Below are 26,404 nucleotides of genomic sequence, written 5' to 3' on the forward strand. Positions count from 1 at the left end.
TTCTGTTCTACTTTTGTTTTTCAAGTACAAAAATGTTGCCAGATTGTTAGAAATCGATGTTCTAAAGAATACATAAATGTAAAAGAAATCACAATCAAAATTTCTAAGCAACGATTTTTTTTTTTAATTGCAAAACGTCAAGAGTTTTAAAAATTGACTTTAAGCTGCAAATATAGAATCCACCATATACTTTATAAAAATTTAAATTTTTTTCTTTACCTTTTAAAGTTTTTGGTAGTTACTTTTGGCTCACCTTGTATGTATTACATATGTACTTCAGTTAAACAATGAAATAGAAACTGTGTCTCTGGTTTATTCCCTAGTTGTTGTCATCAATGAATGGTAACTAAAGTAATATTTTGAATTTAATGAATGAGATTTTGAGAAACTATAAATGCCTCAATAAAAACAAATATTCACGTGCATGCAAGTAATTATAGAAAATTTGGCAATAATTTTGGAGTTTTATTAGGAAATTTAAACAAAATTTAAATAAAATTTTAGGTAATTTTGTTAACAAATCAAAAAAATAAATTAAAAAATTTTAATAAAAAAAATGTTAGTCCTTTAAGCCAGATCCTAAACTGATAGTTTGTCAAAACAAGGATTGTAATACAAGGAATTTTTTCTGATTTAATTCCAATAATCTAAGTAAAGGCAAAATATAAAACCAAATTATGTTATTTACTAAAGTAACTGTAATGTCAACTTCAAAATTTTACAAAAATCTCACTATTTGACATTTAATTTTTACTTCCAAACACTCCAGTAATTTTCCCACGCATTTAAAAATATTAACAAATTTGTAATTATAATACTTAAAATATAAAAAACTAATTTAATTATAACCAACTGATTACATTAAAAAAACATGTCAGATTTATTTAAACACACCTGTCAGTAGACATTAAAACACTACATTATTTTTTAATTTAACACACTCATATGCAGACATTATTTCAGTTACAAATATCGCGATTTCAAGCATCATTGATAGAGCGTATAAACTTTTTTTGGCCACCCACCCAGTAGTCAGTCAGTAAGGCAGCCACAATATACATATGTATATTTTTTGTTTTACCATTTAACACTCTGGTACTTTTGTAAACATTACTGTTTTGCTGTTTATTTTTCTCCCTCTTTTATGTGGCGTTTGTTTAGAAGTATCCAATAAAAACAAATAGTTAGACGCCTGCTTAAGCATGTGTAACCAATAATGGCGATTAAAGAAGATTTGTTTTTTTTTTCTATTAATGTGTAAATTGCCAAGTAATACATATGAATGAATTGTTTTTTAATTAGTTGTTTGTTGAGGAAAATTTAAAACTTTGATGGTAAATGTTTAAATTGAAATAAATTGAGTGGTAATTGTTGAGAACTAATTAAAAAAAGTTTAAAAACATTTTGTTGGAGAAATTTGAGAAAAATTGAACGGTAACATTCTCTGCTATATTGACATGTTTTCGTTAGTGTGACACTTTTACTGCAACAGTGGTGTCAAAGAAGCGATTATTGATTCAAAGTAAAACTGATAATGATACAGATATTTGAGACCTATAAACTAGAACTGAACTAGAACAGAGCAAGAACTGAACTTGAATTGAACTAGAACTGAACTAGAATAGAACTAGAACAGAACTACAACTGAACTACAACTGAGCTAGAACTGAACTAGAACTGAACTAGAACTGAACTAGAACTGAACTAGAACTGAACTAGAACTGAACTAGAACTGAACTAGAACTGAACTAGAACTGAACTAGAACTGAACTAGAACTGAACTAGAACTGAACTAGAACTGAACTAGAACTGAACTAGAACTGAACTAGAACTGAACTAGAACTGAACTAGAACTGAACTAGAACTGAACTAGAACTGAACTAGAACTGAACTAGAACTGAACTAGAACTGAACTAGAACTGAACTAGAACTGAACGAGAACTGAACTAGAACTGAACTAGAACTGAACTAGAACTGAACTAGAACTGAACTAGAGCTGAACTAGAACTGAACTAGAACTGAACTAGAACTGAACTAGAACTGAACTAGAACTGAACTAGAAATGAACTAGAACTGAACTAGAACTGAACTAGAACTGAACTAGAACTGAACTAGAACTGAACTAGAACTGAACTAGAACTGAACTAGAACTGAACTAGAACTGAACTAGAACTGAACTAGAACTGAACTAGAACTGAACTAGAACTGAACTAGAACTGAACTAGAACTGAACTAGAACTGAACTAGAACTGAACTAGAACTGAACTAGAACTGAACTAGAACTGAACTAGAACTGAACTAGAACTGAACTAGAACTGAACTAGAACTGAACTAGAACTGAACTAGAACTGAACTAGAACTGAACTAGAACTGAACTAGAACTGAACTAGAACTGAACTAGAACTGAACTAGAACTGAACTAGAACTGAACTAGAACTGAACTAGAACTGAACTAGAACTGAACTAGAACTGAACTAGAACTGAACTAGAACTGAACTAGAACTAAACTAGAACTGAACTAGAACTGAACTAGAACTGAACTAGAACTGAACTAGAACTGAACTAGAACTGAGCTAGAACTGAACTAGAACTGAACTAGAACTGAACTAGAACTGAACTAGAACTGAACTAGAACTGAACTAGAACTGAACTAGAACTGAACTAGAACTGAACTAGAACTGAACTAGAACTGAACTAGAACTGAACTAGAACTGAACTAGAACTGAACTAGAACTGAACTAGAACTGAACTAGAACTGAACTAGAACTGAACTAGAACTGAACTAGAACTAAACTAGAACTGAACTAGAACTGAACTAGAACTAAACTAGAACTGAACTAGAACTGAACTAGAACTGAACTAGAACTAGAACTGAACTAGAACTGAACTAGAACTGGTTCAGTGATTCCCCTTATAAAACCCCCTACAACAAACATTTATCAATAACTTTACGATTACTCTATAAAATTTGTAATACATTCATTACAAATCAAATTTCATTATCACTAGAGGCAATTTCTTTAAAACTATTAAAATTATATTAGTAATTTTTCCTAAAGTACAAATTCCAACAAATTATTTGTTACGATTTCAGAGGTCTCGTGCATTTTACATTATTATTATTGTAATTTTTTTCCTAAAACAAAAATGATTATGTTATCCATGAGTATGGCTTTGAAAAAACACTATCAGCATATTTATGTTTTTATTATTTATATGGTATGCATAAATATCACTACAGTTCCACTTTATTTATATTTATAAAACAAACAAAAAGTTAAACCCTAAATCTCGACCACTAATTTCTCACGCTTTTAACATCACATACACACGCCACTCCGCACTAATACTAGAGTAATTTATAATCCAAATCAAAACTATTCTATATATGAAGGAGGAGAAGATACGATATGGCGACAAAATAAATAAAATGAAATATACATATTTATAAAACAAGCACCGACATGTAGTAGTTTCAATTACTTTTTATTTGTATGTTTATAAATATTAAACAAATAAAATTTACATATTTTCAAACATAGTACTTATTAGAAATCAAAATAATAACATATATTTAAGTACATGTTTAAACATGCTCAAGTAGAAATTATAAATATTTTATTTGTTTTGTATGTAGAAAAAAAAAACAAAGATAACCCAACCTATTAAAATAAAAAAATAATAAACCACAATTTAGATTTAAAATAAAATTATTATATGCAAAGTGGTAAAATAAAAAAATAATAAACCACAATTTAGATTTAAAATAAAATTATTATATGCAAAGTGGTAAATATAAAAAAAATACAAAATTTAATTGTATATTTCCTACAGAAATGTTCTTAAAGATAACGTTAATATTGACAACACTGTTATATAGAGGATGTTTTTCAGTGAAATGTCAATAATTATTAGCAAAATGATGACATTTTAAACAAAAACGTTGGCATTTTTTGTTCAATTAAAATCTCGCGTAATTTTTGTACGCACTTTTTATATTGACAACATTGCTCTTAGTGGAAATTCATTACAAGACAGTGATGCTTTTTTTGGTACTAAACATGACAGCAAAGACTTTCCTAACAATTTCAACAATAAATATGACATTTTCTCTTTATTTTTATAAAATAGCAATAAAAAAGTTTGAAATATTCTGTTTACTATACTTCTCTATTAGGTTTATTTCCCCTTGGTGGTTTTAACCAGTGTTTACTTTTACTAATATATTAGTCAGCATTTGCCGCAAAATACACATTTTTATCACTCGTCATACTAAAAATATTTAAACTTTTCAGATATAAATAACATTGCTACTAAATATTGCCGTTCTGTTTTTATGTTTAACTAGAAAAATTGCGACGTTACACTGCAATCTCTAGCAGCACGAATGAACAGTATTACGCTTGTATTTATAAAAAAATCTTATTTTGCTTTTAATGCACTCAATAGTTAAAGCACACTTTAGCCTTAAAAACCATTAATAAAATTGTGATATTCATAAACAAATAATAAACGTATATTAACTATTGTGCTGATTTATGTTTAAGTTGGCAGCACTGTACAATATGGCTGTCATTTTATGTGTTAGTGTTGCGTACAATTAGGATAAAATATTCGTTGATTCGGTTTTCTTAATTTCATATTTTTGTTTATAATAGATTTTTGACAATAAAAACAAACTTTTAAGAAAAATAAATAAATATATATAAGGCTTTAATAAATATCTATTTAGTTCAGATGTATAAATATAACATATAATTTCTAATTATTATTAAAAGTATCCGAATAACGGATATTTTGCGACAAAATATACATCACTATGACACATTTTCTTATTTTTACTTATTTTCCTTGTAATTTTTGATAAATTTTTGCAAATATTGATAAATTTCTTTGATATTTGACTAATTTTAATGCCGGCGAATATATTTTGCATTAGTATAACACTAATCAATATAATTTACATGGTTAATTACTTTATGGCATTATATTTAACCAACAAACTTTGAAAAAGCCAAATCAAATGATTTTGTCCATCATTTGGTTGACAGACGGGCACTTCCAAATTACCTAAAAATAGTGCTGGACAATTGGAATATTGTCAAATATTCATGCATTAATCCAATAATGCCTAGATTTGAGTTTTTTCCTCAAAATATAATCGTTTAAAAATTTTCTGGGATTTTATTTACAAATTTGTAAACGTTAAAATTAGAATTTTTAGATTTTATTTTAAAAGAAACCATAATTAGTTTTCGCAATCAACCTAAAATTACCGGAAAAATCTTTATCTGAGAAAAAAATTGTTAAAAATCAACTTATTGTTGGCTTAAAGAAGGGTCGAGCCTACAATAAAATTCTTCTAATTGTCAATGGTTTATTGAAGGTGTTTTAAGCTATTTCACGTTTATAAATACGATTTTCCTGAATTTTGCCTAAAATTGTTTAATAAACCTAAAATAAGTTTTTATAAATACAGCCGTTAATCTCTTGTTTGTTGTACAAGAAAAAAAATATATTTTTGTGCTATAGCAGCGCACACTCAAATCTGTTAAACTAATATGGCTAGTATTGATGATATTTTTATTTGCGCTGAGTTTTTCCTAGCAGCAATTAAATTTTGTTTTGCAACTGCTAGCTGCAAATTTATTTATTGTTTTCTTATATTTTATTTTATGAATAAACAGTGTTACCACAATCTCTAATTAAGGATAATTATTTTTCGCAACATAAAAAATAGTTAGTAATATATACATAGTGGCACTTCCCATATGAATTAAATACAGAAATCGTTTTTCTCGGAAACTATTAGAGTCAGAATCTTCTAATTTTGACGAAAAACTTTAACTTCATTATGATCATTGGGAAAAAATGGGCAGACTTTTATTAGGGGGCTTGGAACCTCCATATGAATTAAATAAATATGTATATGTTATTGAAAATATGGCTACCCCATAAAACACAACTCAAATTAAAAGCGTTCTTTAGATGTTTTTATTATTTTGTTCTAATGAATAAACATTTTTGAGCAATGTAGTTGTAAGATAATATTCTTATACTTATAAGAATTTTATAACCAAATGATAGTTTTAAAAATTTTTTATTGTAGAAATTAATAAATTTATAATCACCTTGTATAAAACAGGGTGAACACACATAATTAAAATATTTTTTGTTGAATTCTAATGAGCTCACTTTACAAATTATTCAAATCACACTGCTAAAATATAGAAGATTATTATATAATTTTTTTTTAAGAAATGTAGTTAATATTATTCTGTAAAACATTAACCCCCTTATTCACAAACAAAATTTTTATTTTATAAACAGTTTATAAATTAGATTTTGTATGGAAATTTTGTTTTATAAACCTTTTATAAAATAAAAATGTTGTTTGTGAATCAGGGGGTAAGGAAAAAAAGCAAAGAAATATTAAGGTAGTATTTTCGGTATTATATCATACAGAAACTATGAGAATATTTAAACTATATTTTAATAATTAATATGTCAATCAGTACAGGATGTTATAGGTCGAATATCATCGATATATGGATGGTAATAAATATACATACATACATACATACATACATACATACATACATACATACATACATACATACATACATACATACATACATACATACATACATACATACATACATACATGCGTACAAATGTAAAGTGTAATATTGAATTTAAGCTCATGAAATGTCATAAAACTGTGAGTGTTCTTACATACATACCTACATATGTTTATTTACAAATTGCAGCATCAATATTGCCAAAAAATAATAAATAAAACTACAACTGGCAGTAGCAAAACCAAAATAAAGTTACATTGCTGCTAGGAAAAACTAAACGCAAACAAAAATAACATCAATACTAGCCATATTATTTTAACAAATTTGAGTGTGCGCTGCTAAAACACAAGAATATATTTGTGTTGGCCTCCAATTATGTCTGCCTGCTACTAGAAATTGCAAACACGAGTTGCAATTTTTATATTAATACGAATATATATGACTGCAATTTTTAGTAGCAAAGTGATACAAAAATGATAAAGTTTCATATTTATTTTATAGTCATATACAAGAGAGGTGGTGCTAGTGCTGCTTATTTAAACGCTGGTTTTAACTTATTAAAGTGCCAACATATGCAATTATAATCATATAAAATGCATATTTTTTATAAATTTTAAATAGACCGCAAAAAAATGCAATTAAAATTTCAAAAAAATAGCAAAACAAATGATAAACTTAGTGGATTTAAATGGTAAAAAATAAACCTTTTTTAAATAACATAATAAGGGTATTCAATTAAAATTTTTGACACACTTCTTTTTATTAACAGAATTTTTTTTTTTTTGAAAATTTAAAATCCATTTTGTAATTTCCTCTAGAGAAATTTTCAAGCTTAAACTCCAGCAACCCTCACAAAATAGTGTCTTTTATTTGCCATTATCTTTAAAGTACTTAAAATCTTTTTTAAAGGGTTCTTTACTTAAACTAAATTCGTATTATCTTTATAAACAAAAACCTAAGCGGGTTGTTAAAATTTTTACTTTAATATTCGCATAAACTGTTAAGTAACTTTAAAATGTAGTATAAAATATAATATAATAAATATACAAAAAAAAATAACACTTGAATTGTAATAATAATACCAGACCGCAAACCAATACTTCTTCCATATACAGTTTACTACTACTCCTCACTCTACTTCGGTGTAGTGTACTTCAATGAAGCAGAAATATTCGTGGGAAACATTAAAACAACGTCTATGGTCTGGTCTACACCCTCTTCTATATAGAAGAAAACAACAAAACAAACAGTTCAACCACATGCACACAGAGGAATACAAAAAAAAGACAAAAACCAGCCAACAACTTCTATGTTGGAAATCTATATATTTAAAAGACTTGGAGATAGAGTATGTTGAGAGTATTTATTGTAAAATATTGTTTATTTAAATAATTTAGAAATATTGTATTGTAATGTATGACAATACTTTAAATATTACAGTGGATGACAAAAAAATTGAACCAATTGCTATAGTAACAACTTCTAATAAATACCTTATGATATATCAGATAAGGTAACAGTTTTTGAAAAGATATCTTATCTTAAACTTTTATAAAGCGAGAAAGGAGTTGTTTTATGAGTTATCCTTCGTATCCTATAAGTTGTCTGTCCAATTATTATCAGAGTCAAAAGAATGGTCATTATGTTGAGAATATAAATTAGATTAAAAGTCTTTAAGATAATCCATATCATGAAAGATCTTTTATAATCATTCTTCTTAACTATTCTATAGTCTAGACCATAGTCTGTTATAAGTATAGTCTCGACTATGGACTGTTCTTTAGTCTCCACTATAAACTATTGTACAGTATCGACTATAAACTGTTATATATTATCGGCTTTAGACTGTTCTATAGTCTCGATTATAGACTGTTCTGTACTCTAGAGTCTAGACTATATACTATTCTATAGTCTAGACTATAGACTGTTCTATAGTTTCGACTATAGACTGTTTTATAGTTTCGATTTTGGACTGTTCTATAGTTTCGACTATAGACTGTTCTATAGTCTCCACTATAGACTGTTCTAAAGTTTCGACTATAAACTGTTCTATAGTCTCCACTATAGACTGTTATATAGTCTCGAATATAGACTGTTCTATAGTCACGACTATAGAATGTTCTGTAGTCTCGACTATAGACTGTTCTATAGTTTCGACTATACTGTTCTATAGTCTCTAATATAGACTGTTCTATAGTTTCGACTATAGACTGTTGATTAGTATCGACTATAGACTGTTCATTAGTTTCGACTATAGATTGTTTGGTAGTCTCAACTATAGTTCGTTCCATGGTCTCCACTATCGACTATTCTATAGTCTCGACTACAGACTATTCTATAGTCTCAACTGTAGACAGTTCTATAATCTCGACCATATACTGTTCTATAGTCTTTAGCCTGAAATATAGCATAGAGACTATAGGGCAGTCAATGTCTCGATTATATATTGTTCCATATTTTTGACTATAGACTCTACTATTGTCTCGACTATAGACTGTTCTCTAGTCCCGACTACAGAACGATCTCGACTTTAGTCTCGACTATAGACCAATAAAACAATAAACTATTCAATTATCTCGACTGTAGACTTACATTACAGGCTCTTCTATTGTTTCGAATATAGACTGTTCTATAGTCTCGACTATAGACTGTTTTATAACGTCGTCTATAGACTGATCTACAGAATAGTCCAGACTTTAGAATAGTGTTTTGGCAAGATATAGCCTGAATTATAGCATAATCTGTAAATTAGACTATAGGGCAGTCTATAGTAGGGACTATAGAACAGTCCATGTTCGACTACTGAATTTTCTTTATCTTGACTATAGACTAGTCTATTGGCTTGGTTATAAACAATTCTGTAGTCTGTACTGCAGACATTTCTATAGTCTGATCTATAGTCTTAAATGTAGACTATGTTATGATCCTGACTATTGTATGTAAAACTTTTTTGTCACCCACTGTTTTAGGTTTAAAGTACTTCAAACATGTCGTATGTAAATTATTGACTGCATATATATTTACATACAAGTTGTCTGTTACAAAATAGGGATGCTATTTGTTTAAAAACAGATCAATGATCTCTATCTGTCGGACTGTCTGTCTCACTCTTTAAACATAAATACTTTTATACAGCAAACGCACATTATTAGTTTTAATTTTTCCATAATGTTTAATATTAAAGTATAAATGCTAAATATGGCTTCCGGTTTAACCATTGACACTTATTTTTAGATGTTTCTTTTTTTTCAGTTTCAGTTTTTGCAAAAATATAGTGGTAAACCATTTATTATAGATCGTCAAGAGACTGGTTACTTAATAATAAGATCGGTGTCTGTCTGTTGGTTGTCTACAACACTATAACCTAAACCAAACTCTGTATGTATTTGAAAGTCTACAACTATCAAGTGTGTTTATTGTATATTGAGTTCCCATGAAGTTTGTTTTTTTTTTCTTTCGAAGTAATGAATAGTTATTATTCATAAAAATTTTCTGACATGATTACTTTGGGTTTATGTGACAATATTAACCCGTACTATGGGTTTTAATTATCTAACTGTGATTTTAATTATTATTTAGTATGTATTGAGAAGTATTATTAAAGATTTAGAAAGATTTTTGTTTTAAGAATGTATTCAATTGGAAATCAGTTTAAATAATAGTTTAATTGAGAGTTCAAATATTCAGAAATATTAGTTATTCATCTGAAACTTCCTTACTAAAGTATTTCAATAAGCAAAACTCGTCCAGACTTTATTTCTTTTATACAAACACTAAACTTGTTTTAAACATAAATTTCTACCGAAGACTTAAATTTCTCATAATATTGATATAAAAATCAATCAAAAAAGAAATTCATAACTGTATGATCCTTTCTTAGTTTAGCCTTAATATGACAAAATGATTTATAAAGGTAGCAAAAGCAAAACTTACAATGTATAACCGTAAAAAATGGAAAGTTTATAAAAAAATTAATTTATTAAATGTAAATCAGGCATAATAATACTTAAACCCAAAACAAGTACAACATAAGGAAAGAAAAAAAATCTTTACAACAATCTGTTCAAAGACCAGTTTAAGACCCAAACTTTGGAAAAAAAAGGATGGATGATATATGACATATCAAATGACAATTTAAACAATATTTTAACACTCGGCGACAACATATGGCTTAAAATATATTTTATATTTGTTTGTAAAATAAGAAAAAAAAACTTCTTCTTTTGGCCATAAGTTAAAGCAAGTGGTACCTTCTTTAAGTATGGTTTTATAAGTTCATTTATGTTTTATTTTTTATTTTCCATAATTAATTGGTTATTTAAAACGTAGGCTGTAAAACTTGTTGAAAAAGGAAGAATGATAAAAAAAAGCACAGAGTGTGAGACATTTATTAACCTTAATAATAAAGAAGTGTTAAAAAATTAAAGTTTACTTTACTGTATATGGTGTAGAAGAATTGATGTTTCACAATTTTTGTATTGAAATATTGTAAGCTTTTTATTTTTTTCAATAACAGATTAATTATAATTTATGAACTGTTAACAGGTTGGTAAATTTTCAATAATTTGCAAAAATTCAAAATTTATCATGAAAAGATTAAAATAAAGGATTTTTATTTAACATGTGCCATTTTAAAATGTTTTGTCCGAATTTTTGAGAAAAGTTTACATTATAAAAATGACAAAATAATATGAACAAAAATTTGATTAAAACCCTTTAAGAGAATCCACACCTCTTCATCTGAGCTGAGATGATTGAGGATCCTTTATTGTCTAAACCGATTTTACTCGCCTATAGTCATGAGTAAGAAGTTTGGTCTAATTTCCGTGAAAGGACTTTACTATAGACTATTCTATAGTCTGGACTATAGACCATTCTAATATCTGGACTATAGACCATTCTATAGTCTGGACTATATACCATTCTATAGTCTGGACTATAGATTATTCTATAGTCTGTACTATAGACTATTCTATAGTCTGGACTATAGACTATTCTATAGTCTGGACTAAAGACTGTTCTATAGTCTGGACTATAGACTATTCTATAGTCTGGACTATAGACTGTTCTATAGTCAGGACTATAGACTCTGAATTGCAGACTATTCCATAGTCTGGATTGCAGACTATTTCATAGTCTGGACTTTAGACTATACAATAGTCTGGACTATAGACTATACTATAGTCTGGACTATAGACTATTCTATAGTCTGGACTATAGACTGTTCTATAGTCTGGACTATAGACTATTCTATAGTCTGGACTATAGACTGTTCTATAGTCTGGACTATAGACTATTCTATAGTCTGGACTATAGACTATTCTATAGTCTGGACTATAGACTGTTCTATAGTCTGGACTATAGACTATTCTATAGTCTGGACTATAGACTATTCTATAGTCTGGACTATAGACTATTCTATAGTCTGGACTATAGACTATTCTATAGTCTGGACTATAGACTATTCTATAGTCTGGACTATAGACTATTCTATAGTCTGGACTATAGACTATTCTATAGTCTGGACTATAGACTGTTCTATAGTCTGGACTATAGACTATTCTATAGTCTGGACTATAGACTATTCTATAGTCTGGACTATAGACTGTTCTATAGTCTGGACTATAGACTATTCTATAGTCTGGACTATAGACTATTCTATAGTCTGGACTATAGACTATTCTATAATCTGGACTATAGACTATTCTATAGTCTGGACTATAGACTATTCTATAGTCTGGACTATAGACTATTCTATAGTCTGGACTATAGACTATTCTATAGTCTGGACTATAGACTAATCTATAGTCTGGACTATAGACTATTCTATAGTCTGGACTATGGACTATTCTATAGTCTGGACTATAGACTATTCTATAGTCTGGACTATGGACTATTCTATAGTCTGGACTATAGACTATTCTATAGTCTGGACTATAGACTATTCTATAGTCTGGACTATAGACTATTCCGTAGTCTGGACTATAGACTATTCTATAGTCTGGACTATAAACTATTTTATAGTCTGGACTAAAGACTTTTCTATAGTCTGGACTGCAGACTATTCCATAGTCTGGACTTTAGACTATACTATAGTTTGGACTATAGAATATTCTAGGACTATTCCATAGTCTGGACTATAAACTAAACTATAGCCTGGACTATAGACTATTTTATAGTCTTGACTGTGCGCTACTCTATAGTCAGAACTATAGACTATTAATAGTCTGGACTAATCTATAGTCTGGACTATAGATTATTCTATAGTCTGGACTAGAGACTATTCTAAAGTCTGGACTAGAGACTATTCTAGAGTCTGGACTATAGTCTGGAATAAAGATTATTCTGTAATCTAGACTTAGACTTTCCTATAGTCTCGACTGTAGGAAAATGCTAAACAATTTACTAAAATTAAACTAAATTTTTACTATAAATCTAAATTAAACCATAACAACGTGAAAAATTATACACAACAGACAGGCATAAAATTATTAGGATATTCGACAGGAAACTATAAAAATCCAAAAATAAAAAACTACAACAAAGCAACAGTGAAAGAGAGCGAAAAATAACTCCCAAACACCTTTAGCAATATGATACTTTTTGACATAAACTCAAGTATGTATTTCTCTTTTAATGACATATGGATGTGTGTGTATAAGAGTGTATCGTGTCTATTAAGGATTATAAGAGTATGTTTAAAGCATAATAACGAGAAAAAAAGGATACACACACAGGAACTATAAAAATTGTGACAGACATAGAAAATAAACAACAACAAAATTGTACAAGGAGTAGGAAAAACTCCAAAAAAAAACAATAATGTAACCGACAACAATACTTTTACGGCACTGCACATGTACACAAGAGCTTAAGTGTTTGTAATAGTTGTTGTTGGTTGCAGAGCTGTGCACATGAGCACAATATGTTGAAATTAAAATTTTGTTGTTGTTTTATATGTTGGGACGTGTGTGCATATGTGTTTTCTGCACTCGTACTCGTTCGTAGTTCTAAACAGCTGTCGTTTTTCCGAAAATACCACTTTTGTGAATAGATAAATAATTGTTATTTTCTTGCTGCTGCTGATTGTTTTTGTTGTTTTTAAGAGGTGGTTGTTGATTTGTTGTTGTGAATGAGTAATTGATGAAGTGAGTGGTTGAAGAGTGTGTTTGTATGTATGTTTCCCTGTTTATTCCTTGTAAAAAAGGAATAGAATAAAAACAATAAAAGGAAATATGAATAACGGAATATTTGGGAGTAAAACCTTTTCTATCATAAAATGTTATTGTTAAGGATTTTTAAGGAGATTTTAAAGAGGATTTAAGTTGAAATTTTTAAACACTTGTTAATGTAATTTTAAGCACAATTTAATTATACAAAGTTTTCCATTCAAAATGGAGTAAATTAGAAACGTCCATTATGTTTCTATTAAAAAGAGAAAAATGTTTAAAATTTTTTTCTATTAAAAAAATAAAATTTCAACAATTTTCTATTAAAAAAGAAAATTTCTATTAAACAGAGAAAATCTAGAATATTTTCGTTTAATAAAAAATAATATTTTAACAATTTTCTATAAAAGAAGAAAAAATTTCAATCATTTGTTATTTAAAAAAAGAAAGTTTCAAAAATTTCAATTTTTGTAAATATGTAAGAACAAATTTTCTGTAAAAAGAAAATTAAAAAAATATTTCAAAATTTTAAATTTTTGTAAAACGTTTACAAGAATTTTATAAAACCTTAATAAGTTTTCCTAGAATTTTTCTAATCAATTAACAATTGTAACGCTATTCTTAAAACAAAACTCAAATTTATTTTTAGAAACTAAAATAATAAAACGTTTAGTTTAATGTAAAACAAATTTTCAACATTTGTGTGAATGTGTGTGAAGATTTTGAAAGTGATTCTTATCTAACATTGAAATAGAGTTAAAAATAAAGTAAATACAATATTTCCTCCAAAACAAAAATCATAAAATACTTTAAACTAACCAAATAAAAGACCAAAAAATTAAATTAAAAAAAAAAACCTGTAAGAAAAACCTAAAAAAATACGAGCATTGACTTGTGAAACACAAACCAATATTATTATTACCTACATCCAACTATATAGCGACAAGAAAAACCTAAAAAAAATGAAACGACCAGAGCCAAATAACTAAACATTCATCTAAACTTGTCTAATTTTATTGTGTGTTGCTAAACATACACGTACTCACATACATATTCATGTATATGTATGCAACTTTAAAATAACAACAACAATCTAAATTCCTATCAACTTCAAATACAGATACTCGGCTATTTTATTCATTTTCTTCATCGTTTTCTTCTTCTTCTTCAATACGCATTCTATTAACATGTGTTTGTGTGTGCGTGTTTGAAAAAAAAAAAGGTTTTCTTAGTTTTGTTGTGTTTTTTTTCTCATATTCGAGGTATTTGTTGTATTTGTTGACCATGTCTTAATGGTTAATTGTCAGCAAATATACCCATGAAAACAGAAAGAAACAACAACAACAATAATAACTAAGAAAACGTTGTAAAAAAAAGGTTGTGCTTTTAGCGGCATCATAAATGTCTGTTGTGTCAGAGAGTTAGAGAATTATATAGAAGACATTTGTTGTTTTTGTTTTTTTCTTTAAGAAATGTCTGTCTGTCTACATGATTAAGAAGACAAAAAAAGGCAGTGGGTCTTAAAGGGTTAATAGATTGTCTTAATATTTATAAAATTTTGAGGCAACATCATCAAGTAGTACTTAATGTTATAGTGGGCCCTGGTTCTAAAATGAAAAATATACTTTTTTTACTTTAATTAAATGCAAATCTTTAAAGTTTCTTTCGAATTCTGTTCTATATTGTTGATTTTGAGGTTAAATAAAGTTCAACACTAATAGAAATTTTTTATAAAAATGCAAATGTTTGAAAATTGAACTTGCAATTTATTAAATGTATTTTCGTTATTAAGAAATTCGCGTAATTCCTGGAAATTCCGTAAAATTTGTTTAATGTCAATTCGCCAGAAATTTTTATTGATTACTGAAGTCAAACGTCAAAACTGATAATAATTGAAATAAGTTTTAAAATAATAAATAAACTGTAGTGAATTTTAAATTATTTTTTAATTTTATAGCGACTATTTGTTCTAAATTTACCAGCTCTGGATAGGGTGTAAATCCTAGAACTGTCATCTTGTTAATACTGATGTCGCCTTTACTTCTGGTATCCATTCTGTGGAACAGTTTTGTATTTCCTAAGTTAGTTTAAGGTGTTTTGAAGAAACCGGTTTTTTGACACCAGTTATACATTGGTTCTACACTTTGGTTAAATGAAACGGAAGGGAATAGTTTCGAATCAACTTCTGGGAACCAGTAAATAAAAATTCCATAAAATAAATTGTTAGAACTTCTTCTAAATTGACTAGTTCTAGAACAGATGCAAATAGAAACACCTTAGATTCTTAAACAGCAAAAAACTTCTAAAGAGTTTTCAAAGAACTAGTTCTTTGACTCTAGTTATACATACTACTTTCGAAACAACTAATTGGAACCGATTAAAGAAAATTTCATAAAATAACAATCAATTAATAGCGAAATAACTGTATAATTTCAGAACTGTTCTAAAGAAGGTGTATATGTTCCCTAAGGCGTCCAGATATCTAGTTCCGACATCCAGATAGTCCAAATAGTGAAAATTTTTAACAAAAATCATAATTTAAAAAACTGATTCCAGAAGCATAAATGTCGACTACATAAAGCTTTCATATAACAAGTTCCGATGGTGACAATTTGGAACAAAAATCATTGGTCTCAAACTATAATGGAAAGGACCAAATTTCAAAAACTGTAAAAAAGTGTCAAAGAACTAGTTCCTTGAAAGCTTTTAGAACTAAACAAGAATATTTTGAGGAAAGGCTTCCAGAAATAATGGCGACATCACTAGTCCCAAGGTTGTTGCACTCATTCTAGTTTTAAAACTTGGGAAACTCTGCTTTCTAATACAAATTGTTCCTAAACATTTATACAAAAATATGTATGTTGGTCCGTCTTAAATATGTAGTTTTCTGTATGTATAATTTAGTTTATTTACTTTTTTTGTATGTGAGTATGTACTATGTAAACTTCTTTTCTATGTAGTTTACATGTCTGCGCCACCATTTAAACCTGGCTTAAAACACTTTACGGCATTTTGTTTTTCGTATTTAATATTTATTATTTTTATTAGCTTTTTGGATTAGAAAACTAAAAATAACAGAAAGCATAAAATTAGAAATGCTAGTGGTATAAAAGTGAATGAATTTCTATGTTTTTGGTTTTATATTTAAAAAACATATTTGTTTAAAATATTTACAACTTTTTTTTTTATTCTTTTTGTTTAATGTTTATGCATTATGTCAACATTTTAGTTAATTTTGTCATTTCTTAAGAAATTCTTAGATTTTATGTTTAGAGTTTTGTAAATTTATACAGAAAATAAGTGTTAATTTAATTAACATTATGTTAGAATTTTGTAATGAATGGTGGCTACCGATATAGATTTTAAAGGAAATGAGTGTAGAAAACAAACTAGAATAGAGGTTTCGTGGTGAAAGAGATGTGTTTTAGTTTTAAAAAGTATTGGATTATAGAATTTGTTAACACTTTTTTTGTTTAAATATTAGTTTACAAAAACAGTTTGATATTCTAGTTATAAATGTATTATTAGTAATAGAATTTACACATGATTAATTGTAAAGCAACTATTTTGGCGCTATTTTTATAATATTCCCAAAAATTGAACTTTTATATTATCTGTCAAATAGTTAGTATAACAAAACAAATGAAAAGTCCCTAACGAAATGTAAACATTAACAGGGTTGCATCTGTAAAGAAATATGTATTAGTAAAGCGTACTATTATGCGAGAATCGTTATTTTACTCCATTCTATAAAAACATTTAATTAGTTCCAGAATTAGTTTGGAACGAAAAATATAACTTTTGTATGATTAGTCAAATAGGTAGAATAACAAAACAAATGCAAAGTCACTAACAAAATGTAAACATTTATTAACAGGGTTGCATTTATGTTAGTAAAACTAAATATTATGAGGGAATCATTATTTTACTCCATTCTAGAAGAAATTTTATTAGTCCCACAGTTAGTTAGAACTTATTCTAAATTGACTAGTTCTAGAACATGTGCAAACAGAAACAACTTATATTCTAAAAACATCAATCTTGGATGCCGCCATTACATGCTTTCAAAGAACATCTAAAGAAGTTTCAAAGAACTAGTTCTTTGACACTTGTTATACCTTGGACCTACAATAGTTGAAAGAAAAACACATACTAATTTCGAAACAACTAATTGGAACCGATTAAAAAAAATCATAAAATAAAAATCAATCAAAAGCGAAATGGGTCCCAAATTTTAACAAATTAAAGACACTAACAATATGTAAACATTAATTAACAGGGTTGCATCTGTAAAGGTATGCTAGTAAAACTTACTATAAGGAAGGAATCATTATTTTACTTCATTCCGGAAATATTTTTATTAGTTTAGAAAGTCTGATTATATTCTGCACGATCTAGTTTGTCATTTTCGAAACAAGTTTTGGGAAAGCTTTAGAGAACATATACACATTCTTTAGAACATTTTTGGCATTAGTTAATTTTTTAGCGATATTTCTTTGAAATTGTTAAGAAGATTGGTTCCAATTTTGAGAAAAAATTTCGAATTTTCGATCGTGATAGTTGATAATCTTACAGACTTCACTACTTAATTAATCTATTACGAATCTAGCAGCTGAATGATGTATGTATTTTATAATTTTTGATAAAACCGGTATTTCTGTGGTTTAATTCCTTATGTGAATACGAATATTTAAAAGATTTTTCACGAAGGAGATGCCAACACGATATCTTATAATTTTCAATACTCCCGGTACATTCGTTGATCAGTTTTAAATTAATGTTTAAATGCAAATTTCTAATTTGAATAAAACAAAAATATTTTACTTTTAATAGATTTTAATTTTATGAATTTTTTTCAATTGGTTCTTAAAAGTTATTTCGGAACTACTTATGCGTACTAGTATAGTACCAATGTAAAAATAATGCCAAAGAATTAGTTCTTTGAAAGATGTTTACAATCACTTTGGAATCACAAAAATGTTCCCCACAATGGATTCCAAAAGTAATGGCAACATCACTGATTCCATGGATATTATTCGAGAATCTAAAGTAATTCCGTTTGCTACCAGATAATTGAGAATAAATTCCAAATTTGTTCCCTATTTTATGTGTTTTTTTATTTGAAAACTAAACTTTAAAATTTATTAAATTATTTGAAAAGAAACCTAAATTTTATTTAAAAATAAACGTTAAAGAAATGTTTAAAAATAACTATAAATAATTCAAAATATATCAATGTATAAAATTGTTTTAATTATTTTATGTAGCATTTTTAATAAATATTAGAAAAAAATGTGTCTTGCATATAGAAAATTGAAACGTGTTTTGAATATTTTAACCAAAAAAGGTATAATATAAGAAAAATTATTTGCTGCTGAAAAAAGCAGGAATTTTAATAAAAATTTCAAGGAATTTTAATTTATAACACCAAAAATATTAAAACCGACGGCTTATAAAAAAATATTAAACAAAATCTGAAAAAAAAAAAATTAATTCAAAAACAAAATGTAAGAAATTTAAAAAGTACCCAAAAACAACAGCAAAAATCCAAAAAAATTATATAAAAAACCAGGACAGACACCTGTCTAAGAGATCATATTCCAAATTTCTAAATAAAAAAGAAAACGAAACAAAGAACTAAAGCAAAAAATTTTAAACAAAATCACAGATACTTCTCCACAAAAAAAACACAACAACAAAAGATACTTAAATCTTTTAAAAGGTACCAAAAAACACGATCATTTTCCCTAAACTAAAATGGGATTTGAAAAATAAATAAAGGATTTTTTTTAAACACAACAAAAAGAGATAGCAGTTACGTTACTAAAACCAACATATAGTCGTTTTCATTTACTCTTGCAAACGAATTTCAAGAGAAAGGAGATAAAAACTGAAAAAAAGGAAAATAGCAAAAAAGAAATAAAATAAACGAGGAATAATCGTATTATATGCTTCGTAGTAGATACATATGGATAAATATGTATGTTTTTTATGTATGTAGGTATGTATGTAAGTATGTATGTTTATTTGTAAGTTGTTTATTTTATGGGAACTATTAAACTGGCCTAACTTAGTGAGTGAGTGTTTGCCTGGCCTGTTTTGTATTTGTAATAATATGTGGCTGGATGACGTTCATGATGATGATGATGATGATAATAATGATTGTTGTATATTTTTGCGATTATGTATGATTGTATGCTTAGGGTGGTGGTATATGTCTTGGCTAACAAGCCAATAACAACAACAACACAATGACAATCATATGAAAAGCCGTACTTGAAATTAGCAGTAAAAAAACACATAAAGAATGACAGTAAGAAGGAAAACATAAAACGTAAGAAAAAGAGTTGCCATTAATTATAAAAGAAAGCCAACGACCCAAGATTACTTTTTAAAAAGTCTGAACAGAGATGAATTCGATTCTGGCCTTAGAATTTATCCATCATTCCAGATATTGTGTCATGAAGATTGAAATAACACTATTTTTCGACCGCTCGAAGATGTTTTTAATACTTTGACCTCTATACGCGTCGAGCTTGGACGCTAGATGCAAATGATTGATTTGACTATAAATCGGAATATAAAAAATATTTCTTAAATCCTTCAAAATAATTTTAATAATAAATAAATATAGTTTCATTATACACAGAGAAAACAGATTCGTTGCCACAACCGAATTTGTTGCCAATCGAATTTGGTCGGTCCTACGAACTATCAAGTAAATCGATTGTAGCTGCCGAATATCTCTTTTCCTATCACATGTTTTTAGAACTCATATTGGTTTTTATAACCGAATTTTCGATTATAGTAAGTGTAATTTTAGTATAAATATGGTACTCGTAACTACATATTTAAAAAAATAATTCGGTTGCAAGCACCGAAACTATCATTACCAGAGACCAATTAAAATTTTTCAATTATTTGCATATATTTTTTATTTATTATTAAGAAATTCCACTATATACATTTGTAAATGTATTGCAATTACAAAATTTACATATCACTTGGATAAAATGTTTAAGGGCGAAATTCAATACAGATTTCAAAACAAAACTGATCTTGCTAATGGCTACTTCTTTTGTTTCCTGGAAATAAAATTTTCTTAGTTTTAGCGAATTGCGAACAGGCTCCAAAACATTATGTAAGAAAGTTGTTGCACAGATAGTTGATTTACAGATGTATGCAAAGTCTCATAGTTTTCTGAAAATAGAAGAATGATTTTTCCTCTATATTTCGCTCACAGGAACCGATTTTATTTACTGTACATACTTACAATTGCATATCTCTAAACGACTGCGCTAAATTGTGTTTATTTATTTATTAACTTAATATTTACGGACAAAACGTTTTTCATACAAACATTTTTATTTTTTATTTGTTTGTTATGTTTTAGAACAATATTTTTTAAATGTCAAGAAAAATTTACCAATTGTATATTAAAGTCGGTTGGAAATACCGAATTAAAATTTATTGTAATCAATATCGCTTTTTTCGATTGGAAACACCGAATTAATAATTGTTCTAGTAAAGATAATCGAACATTCTATACTGTATATGGAAATAATAAATAAAATTAAAAATAAATACAAATTGGTTAGATAAACAAAGTTGATAGTTGTGAAATCCTTATTTTGGTTACAGTTGTGCTTTTTCAGTTCGAATTATAAAAAATCTCTAGAAGTTATAGTTTTTTAATAACTACAACCAATATTCTTGCATTGCTAATGAATATTTATAAGGGTAACCGATTTCCGATCGATCTTTTTTCTGTGTGTATCAATAATATTAGTACTCGTGGAATTTAACGAAGTACTCGAATTTCTCAAAAATTTGTTGTATCGTGTGAAAATTCAATCTGTAGATTTCCTCCTATTAGGAGATATCTTTTAAAAAATGTTTTAATTTAATGACAACAATTTCAGCAATCTATATCTCAGCTAATTCCATCGATTCCTAGTTAAAAATTAATTTATAATATTCGTGAAATATGTATCTCGAAGAAGCAAGATAACATAGGTTAAATTTTTATTTTAAAGTCGACTAATTGGATTGTTAGACGATACTTTCTAAAAATTGTCCAAAAGCTAGGGTTATTCGTTTTTAGGGCCACGATGTGATGAAGAAATTCCTAGTCTAGATTATAATTAGTCTCTGATTAGCTTTAATTTTCGAGATATAGCCGTATTTCTATTTACGTCTATTTAAATTCCCTATTTCTATTCAATCTAGTAAAAAATATATCCCGTTCGACTTTAATCACATCAGTAAAGGTTTCCAGATAATTGGATAGTACTACAAGGAAAAGAAAAATTACCAGATATTGGTTTTATTCTTATAAGTTCTGAATATCCGAATGAAATTAAAAAAATATTTAAAAAATAAAATCGAATCGTTAAATATTTTATATAAACAAGTGCTAAGAAGTTACCAAAAAGTAACTAAAAATGATTGAAATATTTAAAAATTCACAATATTATGTTAAAAGTAATAACTAAAGTGTTCCTATGGCATTTTGAATTTGTCGGACAGATAATTTTTGGTTTATTACCACTATACCGCTTACTTCCATTATCTCAATGTTTGGTTATTTTTAATCCTAACTTTAAATTGACAGTTTTCATACAGAAATTATTTTAATATGAAGAATATCACAATTATTATAAAGTTGCTGTTGGGGTATTTAGATCCTTATTATTCTTTTTAGCATTTAAATGGTTACTTGTACGTCAATCCCGTTTGCTAAAAGTTATTAAAACTATTTTAGTTAAAAAGTAAAACCTTTTCGTTATATTTTTTTAAGTTTTTATATAATAAAGTTTTTGTTTTTTTAATATTTAAATTAGAATTTCTTCTGGAATATTAAACTCTTTCTAAATGGTAAACATTTTATTTGAAATCAATCGATTACAACTTGGATTTAAAGGTTTTCAATGATTCAGTTTTGTTTTATAATTGAAAAACGTCCGGTATCTTAATTTATAAAAATTCGTTATGTAACAAAGTTATACTTTGTTATGTAATCTGAAAGCTTTAAAATAACCTTTTAACCTCTGTTATATCTTCTTTCTTTTTCAAAATATATTGACCTACAGCAACCGTACATTGGCAAGAACTTAGTTTTGACTTTGTTTTTATGACAAAATATGTTTCAATAATGGAAAAAAAAGAAAATTTAACAGGATGAAATCGATAGATAGGACTTTCAGATGTCATAACAGATTTTGCGTGACTTCGTTGTTTCTAAATAACAAACGAATATGTAAATTGTACAACAAAAAATAAATACAGTGTCTCTCATAAGTATTCGAATTTAGGTAAACTATGAAAAGAAACCAAATTTAATAATATATTTTGTGTGGAAAATAAATAAATAAATTTGTTATATTGTCTAGATAGTCCTTAGTTTTGATATTACGCCCCTTAAAACTTGAAAACTTTACATTTACTCAAACTAGTTGTGCTTTTTTTAAAAAAAGTCCATGAAACTACTTCACAAAAGTATGCGAATTTTTCCTGTATTTCATATTTGATCATATTATACGATACACAAATTTTAGAATCGCATGGTTTTATGCTTAATATTGTTTTAAGGGGTTACTATCAACCGCATGGATATATTTTTGACCCATTTGGTCCACAATTTTGGGGGATTTGTACCCTCTTTTCATGTAATATCATTAAAATGGCGATTTTTGGCTATATTTGTAATGTTTTCACCCTTTTTCCAGAGATAAAACCAAAATTTAAAGTCGGAATTTAATAGAACCCATAGGGTATCCAAAAATAATATTTTTTGTTATAAGGATCTGTACTTAAACGTTCCAAGATGTATTTTTGGTATCGTTTTTCAGTTTCTAATTGAATTATCTGGATCATAAGTCCCTTTTCGTACCTCTAGGGACGATATTTTTCGACAAAGTTGTCTAGTGTATATTCATGTACATATTGGCACTAATGTATTTTAAATTTTCAATATATTATAGCGGTATACATCCCCAAAACATGTCTTAACAAAACGTCATCCTATATAGTAGAATTCAGTTTTTACTACTCGTAACTTTCACGCTTATGTTGCCCGTTACAATAACACTGTAAGTCCTAAATTTTGGTTTTAATTTGATCATAGTAAATAATATTTAAACACATATTAACATTTTTCATGTGATCATAATGATATCGTTCCATGCAGCATGGTGGCCATTGGTATATAAAAATAATGATTTTACTATTTTGAATGGTGCTTCTTCGAGGCATGTTTTGGAGTTGTACACTTCCACAACACTTTGAAAACTTAAAATGTATAAAAGCTGATATCTAAAAGAATATATACCAGAAAACTTTCCTCGAAAATAGTTGATCCTAGTATTATAAAAATGGACTTAAGTTCCAATATATTGAATTAGAGACAGAAGAATCAGAATAATTTATCTTGGAACGTTTAAATACAGATTCTTGTAACAAAAAATATTATTTTTAGATACCCCAAGGGGTCTTTTAAGTCCCAATATCAAATTTTTGTTTTATCTCTGGAAAAAAGGAGAAAAATGTACAATTATGGCAAAAAATCGCCATTTTAATGATATTACATGAAAAGAGGGTACAAATTCCCCAAAATTGTGGACCAAATGGACCAAAAATATATCCTTTCCGTGGATAGTAACCCCTTAAAACAATATTACGCATAAAAACCATTCGATTCTAAAATTTGTGTTGCGTATAATATGATCAAATATGAAATACAGGAAAAATTCGTATACTTTTGTGAGGCAATTTCATGGACTTTTTTTAAAAAAACACAATTAATTTAAGTCAATGCAAATTTTTCAAGTTTTAAAAAGCGTGATATCAAACATAAGGACTATCTAGACAATATAACAAATTAATTTATTTATTTTGCACACAAAATATATTACTTAATTTGGTTTCTTTTTATTGTTTACCCAAATTCGAATAATTATGAGAGACACTGTATGTAACAAACAGGACATTCATCTTAAAATACAAGAGAAATTACCTTAATACCTTTTTTTTTCCTCTAAATGAAAATATGTAATGTTAGCAACCCTAACACCAACAACAACAACAACAATAAAAATAAAAATAATAACGTACAAAGGAATTACAATGATCATCAACAACATCATCGCCATCGTCGTCAAGACTTGTTTGTTGTGGCAGTTGCATGAACAACAACAACAGCAACAACAACCAAGAAGAAAAAAACACGACAAAAGCAAACCAGCAAGAAAACTGCTGCTAAAAAGGGAATTGTTCCAGTATTAGTGGTTTTTTTCTTGTTCGTTTGCATGTGTGTATAAGTGTGTGCGAGAGCGCCTGAGTGTGTGTGTTAGAAAAGTATCTGTGTGTCTGCGAGAGTATCTCTGAGCTTGTAAACTACATGGGTATGTATGGATGGATGTATCTAAAAGTAAGCCTGTGTGTTTAAGCATTTGTGAGTATCTTTTAAATTTGATTTAAAGGCAAGATATTGTGTTGTATATATAATAATATTGGGATTGCATTTCAAAACCAAACAAAATGGAGAACAATTAAATATGAGATTTTTTTTTTTAAGTTACTCTTTTTCATTTTATGTTTTTTTTCGGCTATTACCGACTTTTTTAGGAAAATATTTAAAGACAATTTTTCATTGCTCTATTTAGGCAAGTAAGAGGATAGAAAGAGTAAATAATTTGAAACTTACCCGCTGCGGAAATGCCTTGTAATATGGAAAATATTAAAAGGAATAATGTTAGATATTTTATCCAAAATATATCCGACTTGGCAAAGGTGTGGTTTTTAACCAGTAGCCACATTGTTGTAATCCAGTTTTGTGGCTGCTGCTTTGGGGTTAGAGAAGAAAAGAAGAATCCAAATGCAGGCAAAAAAAAAATCTTTTTTTTATTAGAATCCAACGACACAATTTTCAATTCCTTTAAGGAATAGACACAATTTTTTGTTTCTTTTTTAAATTATTTGTTTTGCTTATGTGGCTATAGTTATTTTTATTATAGATTTTTATAAAGTTTAATTTATTTTTTTAAATTTCATATCTACTTAATATTTTTAATTAATTTTTAATACATATTTTTTTGTTTATGTACTTAATAATTACAATTATTTTTGTTGAAACTTCTTAAGGTAAAGATTTTTTAAATCCTTTGTTGTATTTTATTATTATTTCTCTACCATAAATTTTTTACTGGTTATTTTTTACTTTGTATTTCAATTCACACACTTTAACGACTTTAAGTCGTTCCTTAAAGTGGTCGTCAACCACATAGCTTTAGTTTTCTTTTTTATGTTCACTTTAATTTTCAATATTTTTTTCTTTATTCAACAATATTCTCACACTTTTATTCACCAACAAGACAGACAGACAAAACACCACAAGAGGAGTTAAAGAATCTTCAATACAAACCACTTTTTTTCTTCCACTACTTCTTTCAACACAATAAAAAAATATGGTCAATTCGTCAGGTTTGTAGGTTTCTCTTTTTTATCGTTGCTCTCCTTTTTTACGAATTCCTTTTTGTTACACATACAGTGAATTTTCAAATTTGTTTATTTAATTAATCTTTTTAATTTTGAATTTATAAAATCAGCTTATAGGTACAATAATAACAATATATCTATCACTCAATTATTCTTTTT

The 26,404-nt window shown here is 27.6% G+C and overlaps 1 protein-coding gene across 1 annotated transcript in view; it reads right to left on the reverse strand.

The window, feature by feature from the left end:
- Nucleotides 1–25,566, reverse strand: part of LOC119604598 (neurogenic locus Notch protein) — a 77,428-nt gene extending 51,862 nt beyond the window's left edge. The window contains exon 1 of the mRNA XM_037957323.1: nucleotides 25,455–25,566. Within this exon, the coding sequence (XP_037813251.1) occupies nucleotides 25,455–25,566 (112 nt within the window). The remainder of the gene's footprint in view (nucleotides 1–25,454) is intronic.
- Nucleotides 25,567–26,404: the final 838 nt, after the last annotated feature.

Source organism: Lucilia sericata, unplaced genomic scaffold (assembly GCF_015586225.1).
Source record: "Lucilia sericata isolate MDLA Ls3-8-SP2 unplaced genomic scaffold, ASM1558622v1 Contig000407F_arrow, whole genome shotgun sequence".
Classification (NCBI taxonomy): domain Eukaryota; kingdom Metazoa; phylum Arthropoda; class Insecta; order Diptera; family Calliphoridae; genus Lucilia; species Lucilia sericata.